At 34.6% G+C, this 23,608-nt stretch overlaps 4 protein-coding genes and 1 non-coding gene across 6 annotated transcripts; 3 read left to right on the top strand and 2 right to left on the bottom strand.

The window, feature by feature from the left end:
• The first annotated feature begins 253 nt into the window (after positions 1-253).
• Positions 254-2,755, top strand: LOC111790819 (putative NAD(P)H dehydrogenase (quinone) FQR1-like 1). The gene is made up of 4 exons (XM_023671893.2): positions 254-412; positions 1,816-1,909; positions 1,984-2,246; positions 2,358-2,755. Exons 1-4 carry the CDS (start codon positions 390-392, stop codon positions 2,587-2,589), a joined length of 612 nt encoding a protein of 203 aa, XP_023527661.1. The 5' UTR covers positions 254-389; the 3' UTR covers positions 2,590-2,755.
• Positions 2,756-5,195: 2,440 nt separating this feature from the next.
• LOC111805792 (transcription factor bHLH123) lies at positions 5,196-7,370 on the bottom strand. 2 transcript variants are annotated; one of them, XM_087122658.1, is made up of 6 exons: positions 6,947-7,370; positions 6,241-6,874; positions 6,021-6,161; positions 5,865-5,930; positions 5,719-5,778; positions 5,196-5,625 (listed from the first exon to the last, which is right to left on the bottom strand). In XM_087122658.1, the coding sequence occupies exons 1-6, from the start codon at positions 7,129-7,131 to the stop codon at positions 5,416-5,418; spliced, it is 1,296 nt and encodes a 431-aa protein (XP_086978784.1). In that variant the 5' UTR covers positions 7,132-7,370; the 3' UTR covers positions 5,196-5,415. The 2 variants fall into 2 exon arrangements, with proteins under 2 accessions (XP_086978784.1, XP_023546795.2); XM_023691027.2 differs by having other exon boundaries at positions 5,713-5,778; positions 6,947-7,365.
• Positions 7,371-13,994: 6,624 nt separating this feature from the next.
• On the top strand, positions 13,995-16,365 carry LOC111789617 (Transducin/WD40 repeat-like superfamily protein). The gene is made up of 4 exons (XM_023670253.2): positions 13,995-14,386; positions 14,706-14,867; positions 15,039-15,523; positions 15,897-16,365. The coding sequence occupies exons 1-4, from the start codon at positions 14,095-14,097 to the stop codon at positions 16,266-16,268; spliced, it is 1,311 nt and encodes a 436-aa protein (XP_023526021.2). The 5' UTR covers positions 13,995-14,094; the 3' UTR covers positions 16,269-16,365.
• Positions 16,366-19,540: 3,175 nt separating this feature from the next.
• Positions 19,541-21,583, top strand: LOC111776555 (indole-3-acetic acid-amido synthetase GH3.6-like). The gene is made up of 2 exons (XM_023655994.2): positions 19,541-20,804; positions 20,877-21,583. The coding sequence occupies exons 1-2, from the start codon at positions 19,616-19,618 to the stop codon at positions 21,476-21,478; spliced, it is 1,791 nt and encodes a 596-aa protein (XP_023511762.2). The 5' UTR covers positions 19,541-19,615; the 3' UTR covers positions 21,479-21,583.
• Positions 21,584-22,293: 710 nt separating this feature from the next.
• Positions 22,294-22,599, bottom strand: LOC147793791 (signal recognition particle RNA). Its single transcript, XR_015413735.1, has one exon.
• Between the last annotated feature and the right edge of the window lie 1,009 nt (positions 22,600-23,608).

Raw genomic sequence — 23,608 nt, 5'->3', positions numbered from 1 at the left:
GTTCAAATTTCATTCCTCCACACGACACCGTTTCTGTTTATTTCTTGAATTAGTATTTCTTAATTACGTCTTTAATTGGGTTAACATTTTTTTAGAATCATTCCTTGAATGGAAAAAAACCGAAGTTCTTTTACAATAATTTTAATATAATTCTTTTTTTGGGAAATAAATGTGGTGAAAACTTGGTGGTAAATAAAAGTACCAATACATTTGAAAAAGATGATCCAAGCACACAATTGTGGACAAATTATTGTTGTTTTTAAAAATTAAGCGGGCGAGGCGGTTCCTGCACCTATAAATATGCCCCCTTGCTTCGCAAACTTCATCACCCTCACCCATTAACAAAAATTTCATAGCTCAGAAAATTCGACCTCAAACCCTCTGCATCCATGGCAATCAAACTCTATATTGTGTATGTGCTACTTCTGCTCTCCTTTTTCTTTTTTCTTTTCTTGCAATTTCATGAATTTCTTTCCATTTCTCTTATGTCCTTAGCCTGTGTTTCGCATTTCGATCGCTTTCTCGTTTGCGTTTTGCCAGTTTTTTCCTGATATCTTTTGGTGTTTGTTGATTAATTGTTGGTTCCAGATCCTGTTTTCTTTGTATTTTGGTTGAATATAATGGATCTCACTGCGATTTACGATTCATTTGACTATGCTATTGAGAAAAAAAAAAATTCGGTTTCGTTTGCATTGTATTTTTGGTGTTTTTCTGGTGTTTTTGTGTTATGTATATGCTGATGAATTCTGTGGGAGTCGTTCGGTAGTGAAATTTTATGTTGCCTTCTTCTTTTTTGAAACTAACCAGGAATGTTATAAAATCAATAATTTATTTCTGTTAGTCCTTTATTAACATTGTTATTTATAACGAAATTAGCGCAAAATATAGGAATGTCGACTGAATAAAAGGTCGAACATTCATGTTATCTGCAGTCTTGGAAAATATATTCATTTTTATTGTTTAAAGGGTTTCTTGATTGTCTTGTATTCATCAATGATTCACCGGATATTCAGAATCAGTGTTCAGTTTTCCCCAAGGTTTCCATTTGATTCGTGAAATTGTCTACTTTTTAGTTTGTAACCCTGGAACAATTGGATTCCCAAGACACTCTGTTCTACAATGGCTAAAAGTTTGACTATTTTAGTTTTAAATGTTTCATCTTATCTTTGGAGTCTGAAACAGATTTGTTGTCTTGCAAACATTTTCCCTGCTGGTAAACCATTTAGAACAACTCGTCCGCGGTTTTCTTAGAATTATTGAACAAGTTTAGGAATATGAATGTGTACACACTTGCCAAACTACAGAGTTCTGCTAGTTAAGAAACATGACCCTGTATTGAGTAGTTATTAACAGTGCCATCTCTGCTCACATATGTAATCTACGTTTTTTCTTAGCTTATTTCCCGTTCTTCAGATGCGGATAATTTCCAGGCGCCTTTACCTCTCAAACTTTGATTTTATGCACTATTGATTTAGAAGTGTTGATGAACTCGTTCTTAAGGGTCAAAGCCTAGTGTTGGCATGTATGAGCACTGGTTTTCACATTGATTAGTTTGAATTCCTTGTCCGCTCTTGTGCAACGTTTAAGAACAATGATATTAAATTATGGTGAACTTGAACCCATCATGTCATATTCTGGTGCTGTAATTTGGACTTTGTTACGACCTTACTTGACCACAATCTATTTAATAGGGACTGTGTCCTTGAGTTCTAAAAAGTTGGACTGTTATTCTATTCATGTAAATGTGTGCCTAGATATTTTGTGTGACCCGGGGCTCCTATAGTTTATAAAATTAACTTGCTGCTATTGCTACAGTTTCTATTCCATGTACGGACATGTTGAGAGACTTGCAGAAGAGATTAAGAAGGGGGCAGCGTCTGTAGAAGGTGTTGAAGCCAAGTTGTGGCAGGTAACGTCTGAAAAACCACCAAGATATTTGTCCCAAAACGTCCTGCAATTCCTTGCCTGATGAACTCTTATTAGGTACCGGAAACATTAACCGAGGATGTCCTTGGCAAGATGAGTGCACCATCAAAGAGTGATGTGCCAATTATCACCCCGACCGAACTCCCTGAGGCCGATGGTTTAGTTTTTGGCTTCCCTACTAGATTTGGAATGATGGCTGCTCAATTCAAAGCATTTCTGGATTCAACTGGAGGTCTTTGGAGAACTCAACAACTTGCAGGCAAGCCTGCTGGTGTCTTTTACAGTACTGGATCCCAGGGAGGTGGACAGGAAACTACCGCGTAAGTTCAGCCTATCATTTATTTTACTTTGATAAACAAAGCACATCAAATGATATGAATTCAACCATAAGAGGAATCTCCTGAGCTGAAAACAATTATGCATCTCTATAGGTTGACTGCCATCACTCAGCTGGTTCACCACGGAATGATATTTGTTCCCATTGGTTACACTTTCGGTGCTGGCATGTTCGAGATGGAGCACGTTAAAGGTGGAAGTCCTTATGGAGCTGGAACATTCGCAGGTGACGGCTCAAGAAAACCAACCACTCTTGAGTTGGAGCAAGCCTTCCACCAAGGAAAGTACCTTGCTACCATCACAAAGAAGCTCAAGGGATCAGCCTAGACTTCAATGTAAAAGAGATACTGTTTGAAAATACATCCATTTCCTATTTTTTCACCATTCGAATTTGAATTTGCTTGCAATAATCATTGAGTTGTTTGGTTATGAGAATTGTATGCTTCTCAGTAGAGTTGTTTTAAATGATACAAACTTGCTATTTAGCTTCAAACTTTCTCAGCAGCTTACTATTTTTTCCTTGACCATTTGATTACAATAATGTGACCGAAGCCTTTTGGTCATTTTGGAAAGACCAATAACCCCTTGTTTTTTTCACAATCTACCAATCATTTCTTTGTCAACTAATCAGAGTATAGCTTAACGGTTAACGCATAATTTTTCTGTTTCTTTGAGGAATTATCCCTAAACAATTAAGCATTAGGTGAAAGGAATTATTCTGAGACAACTTTGAAGCAAATAATTTATAAGAAAACAAAACCCAGAACATCAGTTGGATAATTATATCCACAGTCACATAGGGAATAAAGTTAACTCGTTTTCTTTAAGCAACAACATTCTCAAGTTATAAAACAAAACAAATATATATATATGCAATGCAATTCAAAATTTTCTATTTTTTAAGTGAGAAAAAATAGGTTATTACTTATATTTTTTATAGGTTAACTCGGAAATTATGCGGAAGCTCTACGGAATTATTATAAAGCTATGCGACTAGAAATCGATCCCTATGATCGAAGTAATATACTCTATAACATAGGTCTTATCCACACAACGAATGGAGAACATACGAAAGCTTTGGAATATTATTTTCAGGCACTAGAACGAAACCAGTTCTTACCACAAGCTTTTAATAATATGGCTGTGATCTGTTATTACATGCGACTATCTCCACTATAGAAAGAAAAAAAAAAGAACAAATTCGATAATAACTCATATATGCTTGAGCTTATATAAAAATTTGATGGTGATGTTTATAAATTACTCACTAACAATAGAATCATTCTTATAAATATGTAGTTGAGATTATCTTAGTAGAATAACATTGTCACTAGAAATTGTTGGTAGAATTGTTGATATATATTATTTATGGAATATATAGTAAATATTATATCTTAATATTATTTCTTTTATGATTTGATTTACCGTGTATTTTATTTTATTCTCAATATTTAATTATTTTATATTTTCTTCATTTGTACGTATTAGTTGTTGGCTTGTATTCTATTTAAATGATATCACTATTCATGAGAATACACACCTTCCTAATTCTAATTCTATTTCTATTTCTATTTCTCGTTCTCAACAAGAATTTATTTAATATATAATTGATTGTTTATTTTTAAATAATATCTTATATATTTCAAACATTACGACTATTTTTATTTAATCTTCATTACTAAATAGTTAAAATTTTGAAAATTTTATAATTTGAAATAGACAATAGCTTTTTTGAAATTTGTCTTTGCTGAAAACTGTTCTAGAGATTTGTAGTTAACACCAATCTAATTATTAGATAAGCACATAATTTGATATATTTTCTTTTTGTTGACATGTTAGACCTTTAAACTAAAACACAAAAAAATGCATGAGATGTTGAAGTTAATAAAAAACTAAAAATTTGATAATTATTTAAATTATTTCAAAATTAAATATTACAAAATATCAAAAAGAATGATTGAAACTATAATAATAAATATTTTCTAATTAATGATTGATGGTTTTAAATCGTGTTTGTTTCTCTCTCTAATTGACGTGAGACTTCACATTCCATCTTCCTTGGGGGTTAGAGTCCCTGTTGGTACACCACTCGATATTTAATTTTGATATCATTTGTGATTGTCCAAGTCGGCCGCTAATAAATATTGTCCATTGTGATTTTGTATACATCGCTATCATCCTCACCATTTTAAAATGCGTGAGATTTTCCACATTTTTATAAAAAAATATTTTATTTCTCCATCCAATGTGAGATCTTCATATTTAATATTTTACTTTATTATTAATCAAAATTATTTGAAATTTAAGAATAACGGTGAATATAGTACGATAAAAAGTAGTTTTCTTTATAGAAATGATTGTAACTTAGTTGCTATAATTACATGAACAGTAGAAGCTGTAGTTCTTTTTGTTATTACAATACTCAAACCTTATATATTTCAAATAAAATTATTAACTATTAATTCAACCCCTCCACTTTACAATATCACAAATCCAGCATATTAATATGTTTAATTGACAAATAGTTATAATTTTAATCTATTACAACACACGTGGCCTTTCCCTAAATTGTTATTCTTTTCAAATCATTTTACACCGTCTAATCACACCTCCATATATTGACATGGAAGCCATTAATTCTGGCCGTTGGATGAAAAGAATATGTAAAATATTTAAAATATTTAAAATGTTATTAATAATAATAAACATTTCCTTGTGGGCCAGCTTCTGAGTTCCACTCACATATTCCAAATAAATAATTAAAAAAGAAAAAATAAATAAAAGTGAGATGTGAAATCGAAATTCCCAATCCCCACAATCTATTTTCACTTTTGTTTTTTGTAAATAAAATCACAAATATTCCTTCACCCTTTTTTTATATTTTCTTTTCTGAATTCTAATTATTTTGAATTCAGTACAAAAAAAAAAAAAGAGAAAGAAATATAGATATTATATATGTGTTTGAGAAAGAACTAGTACAGTAATGTGGAGAATAGTGGGTGCATTCCCCCGGTGATCTTATCAAAATCCAGGAATAATAATGATAATAATGTTGGTATGAAGGGTTATGATAAGATATGTACTAGTTTTAATTGAGTATTAATAATAATAATAATAATAAGAAGAAGAAGAAGAAGAAGGGGGTTTGGTGTCTTATCGGAAGGTTCCTCCGAAGCTTGGAGTCCAGAAATCGACGGTGGTTTCGTGGGTCACCGGAAATGTACTTGAAACTGGAACTAAACAAAGCCCTCTGCTTCTTAGATCCTCTTCTTTTCCTTCTCCTTCCTTCCTTTTCTCACACCATTTCTGCTGCTGCTGCTGCTGTACTGCAACACCGCTCTTCAAATATGGAGTGCTCAATACCTGGATTTTTTTTTTTTTTTTTTTTTTTAAATAATTATAATGTTTTTCAAAATTTAAAACAAAAAAAGACATTAAGTGAGCACTTACACTGACTTGTTCATGGAGGAACTTTATGTATTCAATGGCTTCAGACAGCACTGAAGCGGTATCAGTCTGGTGGCACAAAATCACAAACATTCATTTCATATCATTCATTATCATAAATTTTGAATTAATTTTAATTTGAGTAATGATGTTACCTTTCCGAAAGGTGAGACCAGTTGTTGGAGCGCAGTGATTCTGTCCCCCATCTTCTCTTTCCTCACCTGCAAAACCCAACCCCATTTTCATCTCTTCTGTTTTCCTCTTTTTTCCCAATTTACTAATCTCTCTATAACTCAATTCAGTTCAGTGACCTTAAACGCTGGCAATCCCGGCGCCGTTTCATTTCGAGGCCTTTTAACCGCACCACCACCACCACCACCGCCGCCGCCGCCGCCACCCGTTTGTTGTTGATTCTGATCATTCCCACTTTTCTTTCCACCCTCTGATGTACTCTGTTACCAATTTCAATTTCAATCATTATTGTTCACAACCCTAATCATAACCCAACCAATTACTTTTTATTGTTTTTACCTTTGATTTATCGCCAGCCAAGGCTGCAGCGTTGTACGACGCCGGAATATAACTCGCCCTCGCGTCTTTCATGTCTGACGCGTTCCAGAATGCTGTGTTGTTAGAAAACTGTAACTGACTCTGTGGTGGCGTCGGTGCTGCTCCTTTTGGTGGTGAGTTTCTTAAGAACGGAGGAACTTTAGAGTTCGACCATGATGCTGCCGCCATTAACTCGTTGGAGTTCATTCCGAAATGGGTATTGTATGGGAAGTTCATACCCGCCCCTGAGACTTGCTGTTGCTCGCTGCCTCCGCCGGCTAATAAGCCTTGTAATAGTGTTGTGGAGTTTCCGTACAAAGCGGCGGCGGCGGTATCGATTGGAAAACTGGTGATGGTGCTGTCGCCGGTGCTGTAGTGAGAAGGGCTGAACTGTGGCGGAGGCTGGTTGTGGTGATCTAATGAAAACCCTCTGTTTATTGGCTTGAATTCAGTCGCTGGAGATTCCCCTGAATATAGCTTCTCCGATCTCATCCATTGAATCTGTTGTTGTTGGTGTTGGTGGTGTTGCCCTGTTTCTTGCATATTCAAATTCATATTATCCGGCTGCAGCATCGACCGGAAACTGCTCTCCGCCGCCTTCTCTCCGCCGCCCCGACTGTCCCAAAAACAACAAAAAATTAATACCCATAGCCGCCGTAAATTAAAAAGCAAAAGGGATTACACTTACAAGAGGGGTTGGTTCCAATCGAGGCCCAAGCCCATGATGTGCAAATTGGGGTCGCCTGCGCCGGCGCCGGAGTCGGGGTGGTCGACGAAAGTAGTTATGGCGGAGGAAGAAGAGGATATTCCTGCTTCGTAGCGGCTTCTAGAAGCGTCCCACCAGTTTCCAGTGCTCTGAAACTCCTCCGCCATGGCTACTGCAGCTCTGAATCTCAAACCCAGTTTGATGATTTGGGATTTGGTTCTTTCGGATTTGTTCTGTGTTCGTGTGTGGAATTTCTATTTACAAAAAAAAACGATTGAAAACGCTTCGCGGCATATCGCTATTTATATTGCTTGCACTGCAACTAAAATAAAATAAACAAAATTAAAACCAGAAGAAAAAAAAAGAAATGTGGTTGACAATTTCAGGGAGTGTTGATTAGACTCAGGAAAGGTCAATTTGGAGTTGAATTTATTAAATTCCGTTATTATGACGATTTATTTATTATTTATTTTTCTTTTTAAGTTGAAAAATTATCATGGGTAATATTTTGAATTTATTGGAATTTATTCCTTGTAATTATTGATTTATTTTTAATAATTAATAACATCTTTTTTATTATTTTATTTAAATAGTATATGGTTCACATATAAAAGTATTTAAAAAAATAATAATAATTCATCTCACCTACCAAAATTCTAAACTTGCACTTATTATGGTTGAAATGAAGGTTGATTACATTAATGACGATAAATATTGAAATTAGTAAGTAAAAAAAAAAGGGAATTGAAATATATGGCATTAATAGGTAGGAATGAAATTTAATAACCAAAAAGAATATAGCATATGGTTGAAAGGTATAATTTAACCATTTAAATCCATATTTTGTTTATATATATATATATATATATATATATATATATATATATATATATATATATATATATAAAAGTTCTAAAATTAAACTTTAAACTTAAAAGGCTTCTTAATTTAGAATTATCATCCTAATTGGAAGGGGAAAAAAGAGCAAAATATAGGGGGAAAGATTGAATCATATATATATATTTTATTTATTAAAACCATACTAAGTTGCCCAAAACAGTTTCATGCATCACAAATATAAGAATATTACTTATTCAATTGTGTAACTACAAACGCTTATTACTTTTGGAAATAATAAATCTGGGAAAATCCTTGCTACACGTATAAAACCCTAATCTTGCTCTACTATGTTCAAGTCTTCTATCATCATGTATAAATATGAATGAAATACCATAAATATAAAATATAGATATCCGGGGAAAAATATAAACATGATAAGTATAGAAATATTATGTGTGTCATAATGTTTTATGTGAAACCTTATGCATGTTATATGTTATAGGATCATTTATTACTTCTCTAATATGTTATATATGATGTTTATACCATGAAATTATTTGTATTCCTTTCTTTTTCTGTTTGTTGTCGACAACGTGGATGTGAGCTAACTCATAACCAAATCTAGAAGGATGTTAATAAGCCTGTCTAATGGGTTCATGTGTGCATACATAAATCATATATAGAGTATTGTGCGTCCAATCGTATTAGAAAAAAGAAAATAGAACCCAAGGAAGAATTAGGAAAATTAGGTCCTACCCGAAATAATACATTTTATGTGTGGATGGTTGTCTCGACCTGAATGATATTCACTTTCTGTGTATTTTTAAATACTTATCTATATTTATATTTTTAAATACTCGAGGTGAGAGAGGAATTGAAGAGTTGTTTGAGTAAAAAATATATATAATTTTAACTCATTTTTGAAGAAAAGATAAAAATATGAAAAAGAAAAGGTCAACGACTTGGGTCCACACGGCGTGCACGCGTGCGTAGACACGTGGGACCTACTCTCTTTTCTTTCTCATTCCCACCATATGAGTCAGAGCCAGGAAAATGACTTTCTTCCGTATATAATATTATATAATATATTTAATTTCCCTTTTTTCTGCCCTAAATTAAAAATTCTTCCTCCTTAATCATTTGCTACCTTTCTCATACTAATTTCAGATCTTATTTTGGTGTCAATTTTCATTTAATCTATAATCTTGAATATATTGGTTATATTAGTGATATCGAGTAAAGAAGAGATACATGAATAAATCAAGATGATATATGAATGAGAGTGAATCGAGATTTTGAATCATGAGCATGAGACGTCACACTTCTAATATTGATAGCGCTATTCACGAGATATTTACTTCAAATACACCTAACTCTTCTTGCATTGACTAAATTCACTAACCCATTTTAAACTCATTTCAAGAACAAGCTTTAATTTGCAACACGAAAATGTGAAGAGAAAAACAAATTCAAGTGTGAAATCAAGTTCTATTATTGGAAGCCATTATTTACAAGAAGAATGAAAATACTCTCATTATTCTCCCCAAACAAACCCTCTCTCTCTCTTTCTCTCTCACTTTGAGAATCAATACCAATTTGGGATTGTTTCTGTGTATCATCCATACTAACATCTATGCTATTACTTCAAGGCACATGTGAATCACGCTTCAGTTTGATGCGCATTCGACAAAACATTTGGCAATATGAATGAACAAATCATAAGCAACATAAACATATTGGTTTTGTTTGAAGGGGAAGCTGTGGTGTTCTAATAATAAGAGTATCATAACCCCACTAAGGAGTAGTGCCATACAAAATAAATTATGACAGATCACAGTTTTTGTAATGTTTTCAACCTTCAACCCACACTTATTTCTCTCACACATTCTTTCTAAGTTTGAAAAACCCATTTCAGTTCACACACACCCACATGTTGATACAAAGTCAAATTGTGAGATTAAAAAATTTGAATATCAAGTAATGTCAATAAGAGTTTGCCAGTTAGAAATCACTAATAATGCACAGTGAATGGTGGTAGCTTGTAATGATTGAATATGGGTTAACTTCCTATATTTTGTTTCATTATTAATCACTTCGAGCCCCAACGTGTTCATTGGCACTTGTTCCACTTTTCAATTCCACGTAAACTTGAAAATAAGTGATACCACTTGTAATGTCTCGAATGCATCTTTCTTTTCGGTGATTCAATTATGAATTTTATGGTTGAACGTACTTTTCTATGTCGAGCGACCTCTTAGAAATCTTCCTAAGATACATTTGAGTGAAGATAAAACATATTGGAAGGAATGTGTTGATATGTGGAGATGGTCTTCATTCTTATAAGCGAAAAATAAATAATGTGACCATGTCACAGGGATGCAGCAGACTGGAAAAGAGTAAGAGAGTGACGTAAGCATGTGGTAAGGGTGAGGTAGATTATACGATAATAATAAATAAAGAAGAAGAAAATATAGGCAGGGAGTAGTGGATTATACCCATAGGAAGGGAGGAGACAAAAGGGTACACCAAAGTGAGTGAAGAAGGATTTAGATTTGGAACAAGTGGGTAAGGGTGTCACCATGTGAGTTTCAAAAGAAGAGCCCATAACTAAATTTTTAAATACCCACTCAAATCTTATTAATAATCAAACAAAACCTCTACTAGTTTGCTTTTATTATTATTATTATTATTATTATTATTATTATTATTATGATAAATACCACTTTTACCTACCAATTTGTATATTTCTAACTATTGAATAATATTTGGTTACACGGTATATTTGAATATTTTTTGTCCTATTACTAGATTATTATTGACAATAAAGAAATAGAAAATATAATTAGGAGAGAATATTGATATGACCAATTTTTAAACTCACTTTCTATACATATTATACAATTTATTAATTTGTTTTTTTCTCTCTCTTTGTATAAAGTCCAAAACAAATTATATGCAAAGTTTAGGATGTAAAATTCAAAAGAAAAAAAAAAGTCAACCTACAAAACTTGGGAGAGTGAAACACGTCTCGTGGGACACACATTCTTATGTTTCTAGTGGGTCGGTTTTCTCTCTCTTTTCTCTTAAAACATTTTTAAAATTTAAGAAGAAAAAAAAAAAAAGAAATCATAAGGTGAAGCATAGGGGAGACAATAAATGAAAGAAAGATATGGTGTGAGAGATATTCGAATTAATGTTTGTAAGTGATAGGTAAGATATTTAGAAAGGTGTTTTAATGTGTTTAATTACTTATAAGTTTAGTGTTTAGAATGTGATTATGTCAGAAAGCACTGAGAAGAAGGGGTAATAATTGTAGGAATGTAAATTAAGGTATGATGTGATGTGATGGATAAATTTTAGTGACTGTCTAATGGGACAAATCTCATCTTGTTAAGTCAGCATATATTAAAATAACAATTGTTGAAAAGTCAACCAACATAATATTGAGGTTGACTAAGGCAATGGTAAACCTTCTGCTTACCAATTTCTATGGCCTCTATTTCCATTGCTTTTGACTTTTGTTCAATCTTTTTTTTATAAAAATATCTCCAACAGTTTTTTGAAAATAAATACTAAAATTACATATAATTCAAAATCTAGAATTTATACATTGAATTAAAATATATAAACTAGGGTTGTCTTTTTAGATAATACGGCCACTTAGTCACCCACCAAATGCGACAAATCCAACTAAGATTTCCACCAATTTACTTTGTTTATTTTTTTTTGGACTGCACAAATCCGTTTTATTATATAGTTTTTTCCCGCCCAAAAAGGGTATTAACCCTAAGTTTGTTATATATTTATATTTTAGAGAATAAATTATAACGGTAAGCTTAATAATACATGAGAGAGACAATGACAAATTTATTGTCGTGTTTGAGCTGTCCAAATCCTTAATATCCTCACCTAACCCCTCTAGACTATATATATATATATATAACTCAAATATTTATTAATAAGAATTTGTCATTTTAATTGCTTAAATAATTTTATTTGATTTTTTTTTAATTTTTATAAAAAAAGATGTTAAGGAATGATAATGGGATTTGAAGATGTAAGGACCACAGAAGACCACCTTTCTTTTCATTGACTTGTGCTTGTAATTCAAATGATTTGAATTTTTTCAAACAAGATAATGATAAGTATACTAAAAAGAATGACTAAATAGATAGTGGGTTTCTGTCTTTTCATTGAATATTTTTTTAATTTGATTTATAATTTATAATTATAGTTTTAGTTTTCTTTCATTCCTCCAGCTAGTGGGGTTGACATGGATCTTGACCCTCTTCCATGAAACATTCTTGTGTTCATTATGTATTTATGTGTCATTGGGTCCCATCCATGCCTTATAATCTTGCTATATTTAAGGGACCTCTTTTTCATGTGAAAATTAAATAATAATACTACTAAACTCCATACCTTGTTTTATTTTAATTTATATGGTATCAAATGTACCAATATTCCATATTTTTAAAGTTTAAGATTAGTTTATACGCTAGTTTAACTTTTTTAAGTAATTTAGTTTATAGCTTACATCATCTAAAAAGAAAGAATAACATGAATGAGAATGAGTATATAAACCTTCAATAAATAGTTCATTAGTAGGTTCTCAATTGGTCATAACTTATATCTTGAATTTAAGTACAATGTGTCTAGCTTATATGTTCTTTTACGATTATAGCAAGCGAAAAAGTAAGTTTGAGAAAAGCACACTTTTCAAGTAAGTAATAAGCTTGAGAAAGGCACACAGCCCAAGTAAGTAGCTATTTGAAATTCTTTGAGTAGTAATTATAAGGATCGCAAGGATATTCTAGCATGCGAGCATGAACTGCCTTCTATAGCTAGAAAATGCATGATTAGGACATTTGTGTGAGTTGAAATGATAAGCATGGTATACGTGTTGTCTGCGAATGACATAAATGCTTCTAGAAACAGATTTTAGTACTATATGCTATATAAGATGAATTCCACCCGGCTACAACTCTTGAGTTTTAAGAAGTGTACTCCAGGTGATAGAATTATTTATTTTCCTATTTGAGTATGTATAAATGAGCTATGAGAGGGTAGGACACTAGAGCTAGGATGATTTTAGGATGACCCATGTTAGGATACTTTTAATAGATTAAGTACCTAAAGATTGTGTAATTGTGAGAGGTGATAAGAGAACTAAATCCTAGTACTAGCCCCAAGATCTAGTCTAGAAAGTCTCGAAAATAACATGTCCAAGTTACAAGTCGTCTAGATGCCCTATGAACATTGCTTATGGGATATGTTTTCGTTCACCAGATATTATCCTTTTTTTTTCAGGAGATATTGATTGTTGGTCGAGGTGGAAGAGCGTTTGAGAGCTACGCGATCATAGAGGAAGGTTGTCCTGGGACGTCAGTTCTTATATGCTAGGGGTTGTTGTCCTTTATTTTGTATCTTATCCTAGTCCCCGTTTTATAATAATTGTATAAACAACATTTAATTCGTAAATGTTTGTATTTTTTTAATGAAGGAAAATTTTATCATATTTTTTTATTGTCTATCTATCAATCCATTTTGTGATATGTGATTGAAAGTCTAAAAATATTAGATTTTCACGGTCCAATTCTAACCTATAGTAAAGTAACATACATTTATTTATTGCAAATTGATTAATTAGGTCCTAATAAGTCAAATTTAGTTGGAAAGAAAATTGTGAAGCGAAAAAATTAATATTTATTGTATATTAAATATATTAAATACATTGTTCAAATTAATATTTAATATTTTTAAAATTTTTTAATATATATATATATATATATAATTTGAAGGGTTGGAAATTAATATTTGATATATTATATATATTAAATATAAATATAAATATATTTATTGAATTTGATAGATTTAATATTACAACAATTAACGTATATTAGATATAGTAAACAAAAATTAAATTTGAATCTATATTGAAGTATTTTTGGTATTTAAATATGATTTAAATAAATATATATTTTTTAATATAGTATATATTAAAATATATTATTTTAAATATGTAAAAGTATGGCCTTGTTCCAGCCTCCAAAAATACATTGGGTTTTTAGCCCATAAAAGTTTGGGCCACACTTTAACGTAAAAAGTCCAAATGGGCCAAAATTGGATCCAAATTCTTGATCTTGGGTGGAGTCTTTCTTTGAGATTGTTTTGAGCCCAAGATTGAGGTCCATTGGCCGTCGGAAGTATTCGATCCGATTCTCCCTGCCGCAGAAGCCGATTGCGAGGGCGAAACTCATTTCCAATGTTCTTCACATAATTTCGGAGCTATGGAGCATCTGTTCGAAGCTTACTCAAATACTTCTGACGAAGACGACCAAGAAGATGAACCTCAGCCCAAGCGTTTAGCCCTCCCCTCTTCAACATCGAAGAGACCCGAACATTCCCAATTCCAGCCGATGTTCCGGCCATCGCATAGCCCGGACTCCACTTCAGAGCCTCAAAAGGAGATTATGGTTCCTGGACGCTACATTTCCAAGAGGGAGCGAGCACTCATGAGTTCAGCTCCAGTTTCTAGGGCTCCAGAATCATTTCTGAATCCATCCGTCCAATCTTCAACCGGTATTTGTCTGTTCTTTTTTTTTTTTAGCGTTTATCTATTCATTAACTGAAAGTAAGAGTTTAGTTTAGTTGATTGCCGTTTCTGTTGGTGCCACTAGCTTAACTCTTTTGATATGCTACATAGAGGAGTCTTCGCAATAACTCACTCTTTGGCTTGTGTTTTATTCATTGATTATGGAGGGAAGGATCGATTTATAGGCGTGCATACAACTCCTGTATCCAATAAACTAACTTTCATGTACCTTGAATTATATCGCGAAATTCATATAGGAAAGTACCATGTAAAGAATCTGATGAATCTAACTTAAAATTCGAACAGTTGGAAGTCTTTCGGATTCTGATCTTCCGCGTGATATCTTGTCATTGTTGAGAAGTAGAGCTAAGAACTTTCTGCAGCAAGGCCTCATGCCTAAAAGGATGTCTGTAAGTCTCGACTGCCATACAAAAGCCGTCAATGCAGTTCAATGGTCACCAAGTCATGGTGAGCTTCCATTTCTCTTTCTTTCTTTTATGTTTTGGTAAATTATTTGATTAAGTTTACTACCTAGTTTCTTTCCAATATCATTGCTAGTTCTGTTCTTCTGTTAGGATATATTTTTTTACATGGTCTTTATGCCCTGGCTTATTGATCTGTTTGTTAGAGTTAATGCAGCTCATCTCCTTGCTTCTGCTGCTATGGATTACACAATCTGCATATGGAACATATGGAGCACTGAGCAGAAGCTAGCATTCAAGTCAAGCATCCACAACGCTGCAGTTAAAGATGTTGAATGGTCACAACAAGGATTATCTGTTCTTTCTTGTGGATATGATTGTTCTTCAAGATTGATTGATGTTGAGAAGGGAACAGAAGTTGGAGTATTCAAGGAGGATCAAGGCGTTGCAGTTGTAAAGTTCCACCCTAACAACCCAAGTCTCTTCCTTTCCGGTGGACTGAAAGGCAGCCTACGAATGTGGGATGTGAGAATTGGAAAAGTGGTCAACAAATACAATCGACGGCTTGGCCCGATTCTTGATGTTGAATTTACTCCTAATGGCAATCAATTCATTTCTTCTAGCGATGTTTCTTCAAGCAATAGCAGTGAAAGTTCTGTCATCGTTTGGGATGTCACAAGAGAAGTTCCGCTTTCATATCAGGCATGTTATTTTCCACCCTCCTTTTCATCACTACAATTATCATTTGTCCTCTTGCATTCATTTGCACAATCCAATTTCAAGCAGTGTCAGAAAGCTACATAAGGAAGAAAAATGGTTAGCCATGTCTCATCACTCCTAATGGTCTTTAATGATAAAGATGCATCCTATGCTCTCTGCATGTTGGAGAAACATAAAGAAACTTAGTTGCAATTACTGCTGTGTGGTAAATATAAACAGTTATTACTTAATACCATGATTAGTAGTGGGAACTTAGTTGCATTTAGGTTCCTTAGGTAATCTTTTGTTTGCTTTTTTCCCACTTTTATTATGCATGCTTGAGATACAGAAGAGCTAATTGAAAGTGGCATAATAGGTTTATATGGAAGCCTACACTTGTCCATGCGTGAGATGCCACCCATTTGATCCAGTTTTTATTGCCCAATCGAACGGAGATTATATTGCAATCTTCTCTCTAAACCCACCTTTCAAGTTAGACAAATACAAGAGATATGGAAGTCATGTAGTCTCAGGCTTTCCAATAAAATGTAACTTCAGCTTGGATGGCAAGCAAATCATCTCTGGTTCTTCAGATGGCTCTATATATTTTTACGATTATAAATCATCCTTGCTTATACACAAACTAAAAGCATCTGAACAGGCTTGCACAGACGTTGCCATCCACCCAACCTTACCTAATGTAATTGCTTCGTGTAGTTGGAGTGGAAATATTTCCGTGTTCCAGTGATTGTTCTAATTTATGTCTTGTAATCGCTTCGTGTAGTTGGAAGAGAAATATTAACGTGTTTCAGTGATTGTTCTATTTTATGTCTTGATTGTTATCAGATTCCTTTTACCAAAATGAGGACGATGAATGTTGAATGTTATTTCCTACATTTTGTCTAATGATGTGAATGATTGAAGAATTTTGTAAATGTTCTCTTTGGAACCCCTTATCATCTCTTCCAGATTAAATTCTATCTTGGATAGACAAACAGTACCATTTGAGGGCGTTGAACTTCAGTGTTCATCCACTTCTCTTCTGCTGAGAGAAAGAGAGAAAGAGAGAAAGAGAGAAAGAGAGAGAGAGGTGTGTGGGGGCGAAAAGAGGAACGCTTAAAGAGAGACAATTATGGAAATCACTTTCCATTCTTCATGGGGTTCAGTTTTAGGGAGACAAGACACTCACTTTTAGATTCATTTTTCCAAATGGGACCAAACATCCCCACCTTTCTGCACCAAATACACAGTACTCCCTCTACTTCTCCACTTATGATACTATTTTCTTGCTCACAATATTGTATCTTTTACTTTTCAAATCATGCATCTCTGTTCTTGTATTCGTTTGATTTCTAGAAGTCTTGACAAACATCTGAGTTTTGATTCATCTCCATCATAGATAGTTGTTCATAGCTCTAACTTGTTCATTTCACAAACTTTATATCAACTCTAGCTCGACTAGAATGTTTGATCTTAGAAGTTACCCGACTTGCTTAATCTGGTCACTGTTTTTAGTTTCTTCCCTTCCAAACCACAATCCATAGATTCCATCCAGTGAAGAAACTATGTAATAAAATATCCAACATATTTTGTGATGTAAAACTTGAAACGTGTTCAAAGGAAATACACAAAGACTCTCTGATCAGTCAACTCCTTTACATCCCAACATTATAAAGAACATGACACACAGTAGAACTTCATATGGTGAAGGATGAAGTAGCATATACAATGAATGATACTATTTCAATTTTCTTTCTACACCTTGAAACCATGTTTTACATAATACACATAGCCATGGGGTTCAAACTAAACACCTTTTTCACCCACTGGACACTAATTAATTATATAATGTATTCATCTTGCTTTTTGGCAGCGAAACCAAAACCACTTAAAAGGATAGAAACTTTATAGTATAATTAATTAAGGAATCTAATCAAACTCGAAAACTTCATGGAATCCCTTGTGGCTTTGTAATAAATCAACGCGCACACACACACACATAACCCTTTTAAATCATGATTTCCCACCTTTTTTTTTTTTCTTTTCTGATCCATCTTTTCATGGTTTTTCAACTGTGATTTTGTTGATTTAATTGTATGTTATCATGTATGTAACTTTGTTATGTGCCTCTAAGACACAATAGGGTTCAAAAAGTTGCCGACAAACTCATTTTGCTGCTACTAAGCATGTGATTTGAGGCCTAAACCTGGTCGCTCATTCGCCACTTTGTTCTTTCCTTCTCTCTAATTTGTACCCAAATTCCTGTTTTTTTTTTTTTTTTTTTTTTTTTCTAATTTTTTAAAGTAATTACATTGGTTTTGGTGAAGCAACACCCTTAATCATGATTAGTGTTTCTTCATTTTCCTAATTGGGAAGTCTGCCTTTTATTCCCGTAGCTGGCATTTCTACATGTTTTTTGGTTTATAATCCTATGTTTGTTCATGTTTTAACGTTGTGTTTCACACCAAGCATAATTCAGTTGGCGGAGGATTTTTATTCCATATTCTGAGGTACTTTTGATTCTTGCTGCTTATCTTTCGATTTTTTTACACAAACCATATCGATTATAACTAATTAAACTATGTTCAAATATTATGTTAGAAAAGTGGAAGCAATATGTTATGTTTTGATGAGTGAGGCCATAATCAAAAGCTAGAATCCAATTCCCATAATTTGCATCTTCTTTACTGTTTATGTATTGTTTTTGATTTGAAACAAGATTTGGTTCAGCTTTTCACAAAACATTATTACCCTTTTCTTTATACTTTTCTTGAAAATGTTAATATTTATTCTCATTGGTTAAGTGATAGGGACCCCCTAAATTTAGGGCACTCGACCGAACAAAGTGTGTTTGAAACAATGGAAAGGACAGAGTGTTGTTTAGGGTAAGTATAATAAATGAAAGAAAGGAGGCAGAAAAGAGTGTAATGTAACGGGGATAGAAACATGAAAATAAATTATCAGAAATTTTAGGACATCAACGATAACAAATATTGTCTTCTTTGTGCTCAGTGATTATGTCTTGTGAGAGGCACAAAAAGCAGCCAACGATTAAACAAGAATGAGTTACATGTGACAGAAATTATGAAGTAAAAGGGAGAGATTGGAAAAGAAGAAGTTGGGGTTGGATGGCATGTGAAATAAAGTGGATATGCAGTGAAAAAGATTGAGAATTGAGTTGAAATCTCAAAGTACCAATTGAAGAGAGGATGGAGTGGATTGTTTACGATGTAAATAATTGTTAATTAAAGCAAAGTGTCGCATTAATCAAGGCAGCATCCTGTCTTAACGACATGCTTGCTCATTAACATCCTTTATTCTACCCTTTCAAATTCCCAACAATCACTAGCACTAAACCAAAAACTACCTTAAAAAAATTATTCCTTGAGACTTGAAAAATAAGATCATTGTTTGATATTTGTTGCGATATCGTATCTGTAATCCTAACCGGAGCGATCATTTATTTGGGGAGCCGATGTTTTGGCGAGGAAATGGGAGGGGCATAGTTGAGTCCGGGCAGGGGAACCGTGAAGTCACAGTGTTGGCGTTTTAAAACAATCGTGCACGTGTCAACCTTACAAGGTAGGTGGCCAGCTGGCTGGTCCCACGTAGATACTTCAATAAGAAACTCCTCAGTTAAGTACGGTACGCAACTAAGCATACTATTATTTCTCTCATTTGTTCTCTCGCGTTTCATTGACTCCAAATCTCGTCCTTTTTCTCTTCATCGGAAAATACACGGTTACGCTAACGTTAAACACAAATAATGGAAGTGCCTGCCGGTATTTCGTACGACACCCGCGCTACAAACACTGCGTGTTTATCGGATATTGCCAGTTATTTTTAATTAAAATTAAATATTAATCCACAACCATTTTTTTATAGTTATTATGTCGTGAATACATGAATGATACTCTTATAGTAATTTTACAAATTAATTTAAAAAAAAAAAAAAAAAAAAGAAAAAAGGAAAAAGATGAGCTTGTTTATGTGTTGTCTATAAATAAGAGAATTGTTCCATTGTTTTCCCCCTCCCACGCATTCCTTCCCTCCTCCCTCTCTCTAACAAACTCCCATTCTCTCCAAAAACAAAAAATGCCTGAAGCTCCAAACGCACCCTCTCTGCTGGAAAAAAACAGCGCCGCCCTCCAATTCATCGAAGACATCACCACCAACGCCGCCCATGTGCAGCGCCAAGTCCTCTCCCAAATCCTCTCCCGCAATGCCTCCTCCGAGTACTTAACCCTCCACGCCCGCCCTTCCCCCGACACTTTCAAATCATCCATCCCTTTGATATCTTACGACCACATCCAACCCTTCATCACCCGCATTGCCAATGGCGACACTTCCCCTATTCTCTGTTCTTCTCCCATCTCCGAGTTCTTAACCAGCTCCGGCACTTCCGGCGGCGAGAGAAAGCTGATGCCCACTATCCATGAAGAGCTCGACCGTCGCTCACTCTTGTACAGTTTGTTGATGCCTGTAATGACCCAGTTCATTCCGGGGTTGGAGAAGGGTAAAGGAATGTATTTTTTGTTCGTCAAAGCCGAGGCTCGAACCCCTGGCGGCCTTCTCGCTCGCCCTGTTTTAACTAGCTACTACAAAAGCTCCCACTTTAAGGACCGCCCCTACGATCCCTACACCAATTACACCAGCCCCAATGAGGCTATACTTTGTACGGACTCATACCAAAGCATGTACGCTCAAGTGCTGTGCGGCCTCTGCCACCGTCTCGATGTGCTACGCGTGGGCGCGGTTTTCGCCTCTGGCTTTATCCGCGCCATACGGTTTCTGGAAAAGCACTGGCAGCTACTCTGCCATGATATCCGGAGTGGGACACTTAATTCCCAAATCACGGACCAGGCGGTTCGGGAGGCTGTACTGATGTCAGTCCTGCGTAGGCCTGACCCTGAGCTGGGGGACTTCATTGAGGGGGAGTGCTGTAAGGGGTCGTGGCAGGGAATCATTACAAGGCTGTGGCCTAATACCAAGTATGTGGATGTGATTGTAACAGGGGCAATGTCGCAGTATATTGGGACGCTTGATTATTATAGCAATGGGCTTCCCTTGGTGTGTAGCATGTATGCTTCTTCCGAGTGCTATTTTGGCCTCAATCTTAACCCTCTTTGTAGCCCAAATGAAGTTGCTTACACTCTCATCCCTTCCATGGCCTATTTTGAGTTTCTTCCTCTCCAAACAAACCACAATCACGAACACCAACTCGTCGATCTTACCGATGTCGAACTCGGCAAAGAATACGAGCTCGTCGTCACAACTTATGCTGGTAAAACCATTCTATTCGACTATTGTTTATGGAAGCCTATGAAAATGAAATTATTTTGTTTCAATTCAACAGGATTGTATCGATATCGAGTTGGGGACATTCTAAGAGTGGCGGGATTCAAAAACAACGCTCCTCAATTCAACTTCGTGTGCCGAAAGAACGTGGTTCTAAGCATTGACTCCGACAAGACCGATGAAGTTGAACTCCAAAATGCGGTGAAAAACTCCATCAACCATTTGGTGCCATTCGACGCAACGTTAGTGGACTACACAAGCTACGCCAACACATCAACAATTCCGGGGCACTACGTGGTGTATTGGGAGGTGAACCAAAAGGGGTCGACCCGAGTGCCGCCGTCGGTGTTCGAAGATTGTTGTCTTACGATGGAGGAGTCGCTGAACAGCGTATACCGTCAAGGGCGGGTGTCGGACAAGTCCATCGGCCCTTTGGAGATCAAGGTTGTCGAAATTGGGACATTTGATAAGCTCATGGATTATGCCATAACCATGGGAGCTTCTATAAATCAGTACAAGACGCCTAGATGTGTGAAGTTTGAGCCCATCGTTCAGCTTTTGAACTCGAGAGTGGTGGGTAGTTACTTCAGCCCTAAGTGCCCCAAGTGGGTTGCTGGTCATAAGCAATGGTGCCAACAGGATTCAACCTTCACTAATTAGGCAGATTTTTATGCGCTTTTTCTTTTTGTTCTTTTTTTCCCCCTTGCAATCAAATAATATGTATGTTCTTGTGATGATCATGTTAAAAGCATCATCAATTCACAACCTCCATAATTTTTATAAACCCTGAGTTATTTGATAACACAAAACACATTCAAACAAACCTATTTATAACATAAAACATTAGAGAGGTTTGTCTCATAGCTCAAATCGTCCATGAAATTGTTATGAAAAAAAAGTAGGTACAAAAAAATATTCGGTAAGAGCCCTCCCTCATTGGAGTTAGATATACATACACACATACATACCCTAACTAGCACATAAATACACTAAAACCGTGGATCATTCATAATGACCAAAACAATACTTTGTTTCTCCCGATGAAATTAGATAATAAAATTGAGACTCGCCCTTTTTGGTGATCTTAAATTACTTGTTCTAATTACCACAAAATTCATATTGGATCACCCATTTAGGTGACAATGGTAGCAAATTACCCAACATAATTATCACAAAATTATTTTCATCCTAACACACATCTCATACATAAAATAGGTTCAAACGCAATACATAAAATAGGTTCAAACGCAATCTAAACATGTTTTATGATACATCAAAATCATGCCAAGACGGAAAGAAACCAGAACAAGTTGTTCAAATGGTTGCCATAAATGTTTGTTTTCGACCAACCAACCCACATTTCTCGTCATCCTCTTCGTAGGACTGTTCAAGATTTCAGTAGGACTGTTCAAGATTATGAAAAAGATGAATAAATAAAAAGGATTGATAAAAAAATGGCCGAAGATGAAAAAATAAAAATTGGTTGTTGGGTTGAGGACTACCAGCGAATTTTGTTGGGCCAAGAGACCCGGCCCATTATCCTTCCACCGAAGGGAGCGGGAGGTAACGCTGCTCTGTGAAACCAGCCTCGCGCAGTCTCCTCCGCCCTTTAGGGCCCAGTGGACCATCAGCCTTCGCTAAAGGCCCACTAGCCAGCTCCCTACCTGGAATGGGCAGGCCAGAAGATAAACCTCAAGAACCCCTGTTTCAACTAGTCGTACCAACATCCAACCAATTCATAGCCCCCATTCGAGTTACAAGCCCACATTACTGGGCTCGGCGATAGACGAGGTCACAATCCAGATTAAAAACAAAGAGAATAATCATAATTCTGCCGATGTGGTATGCTTGAGAACGTCGAAGTTTTGTTCTACCTTTTCAGGATTTTCTTATAACTTTTTGGACTTTTTCAATTTTATATATTAAATCTCATTCAACTTTCTCTAAAATTTTCTATATATTTTAAACATATGTATTTAAACATTTCAAAATTTTCTTTTAACTAATTGGATCATATAAATCCTTTATAAGCTCTAATAACACAAAACTATTTAATTAAAATCTTTCATTAATCAAATTAATCAAACTAGTCAAACTAGTGTAACTCCACTTATTAATCGTACTAAATTAAGCTATGCACTCGAATGAGAATCTTTCGTATTACTACTCAATTTTATTTTATAACTTTTTTTTCTTTTGTCATGGAGTATTTTAAACTCCGAAGCTCGAAAAACTTAATAAACCTAACCTAATTTATATAGTTTGAATTGACATTTAAATAGATTTAAAAACCCACAATATAAAATACCCACCAACAAGGTTCTAACTTATTTTGGTATATTAAATGGTTGGATGGGTATGTATATGAATATTTTAATACTTGATTTGGATAAATATTTTATTCACAGAATCCCTCAAAAGAAGTGAGGATGTTGTTCATATTCGTTTCTGAAATTCCAATTTTAGAAGAAATAAATATTGGCCATATAATTATCTCTTTAACAAAATAAGTATATATATTAATTTTAAATATATCCTGAAATTGATTTGAGGGATTAATGTCCAATTAGAAACTTGTGATATTGAAGTAATGAATTAATGAATAGCCACTAACTTTCATGGGTTTAGAGAGCCCTCAAGAAGCAACCAGCCAGCTTCAAATCTGTCACCCCTCCCCTTAAACATCATAACAACTCGTCACTCTTACCCCTTTATTTACTATCTAATTTTATTATTCAATTCCCATTTCCCATCAATAAATCTTCTCAATTTTATTACATACACATTAAT

This window comes from Cucurbita pepo, chromosome 1 (genome assembly GCF_057944985.1).
Source record: "Cucurbita pepo subsp. pepo isolate OVF chromosome 1, ASM5794498v1, whole genome shotgun sequence".
NCBI classification, from domain to species: domain Eukaryota; kingdom Viridiplantae; phylum Streptophyta; class Magnoliopsida; order Cucurbitales; family Cucurbitaceae; genus Cucurbita; species Cucurbita pepo.
Note: the sequence above shows the minus strand (reverse complement) of the source record. Positions and strands in the feature narration are given on the sequence as shown.

Coding starts and splice junctions, on each gene's coding strand:
- LOC111790819 (XM_023671893.2), top strand. CDS start 390: ATGGCAATCAAACTCTATATTGT. Junction 413..1,815: donor GCAATCAAACTCTATATTGT/GTATGTGCTACT, acceptor CTATTGCTACAG/TTTCTATTCCATGTACGGAC. Junction 1,910..1,983: donor TTGAAGCCAAGTTGTGGCAG/GTAACGTCTGAA, acceptor AACTCTTATTAG/GTACCGGAAACATTAACCGA.
- LOC111776555 (XM_023655994.2), top strand. CDS start 19,616: ATGCCTGAAGCTCCAAACGCACCCTCTCTGCTGGAAAAAAACAGCGCC. Junction 20,805..20,876: donor CGTCGTCACAACTTATGCTG/GTAAAACCATTC, acceptor TCAATTCAACAG/GATTGTATCGATATCGAGTT.
- LOC111789617 (XM_023670253.2), top strand. CDS start 14,095: ATGGAGCATCTGTTCGAAGCTTACTCAAATACTTCTGACGAAGACGAC. Junction 14,387..14,705: donor ATCCGTCCAATCTTCAACCG/GTATTTGTCTGT, acceptor AAATTCGAACAG/TTGGAAGTCTTTCGGATTCT. Junction 15,524..15,896: donor AAGTTCCGCTTTCATATCAG/GCATGTTATTTT, acceptor GTGGCATAATAG/GTTTATATGGAAGCCTACAC.
- LOC111805792 (XM_023691027.2), bottom strand. CDS start 7,131: ATGGCGGAGGAGTTTCAGAGCACTGGAAACTGGTGGGACGCTTCTAGA. Junction 6,875..6,946: donor GATTGGAACCAACCCCTCTT/GTAAGTGTAATC, acceptor TTTTTGGGACAG/TCGGGGCGGCGGAGAGAAGG. Junction 6,162..6,240: donor TGGCTGGCGATAAATCAAAG/GTAAAAACAATA, acceptor AATTGGTAACAG/AGTACATCAGAGGGTGGAAA.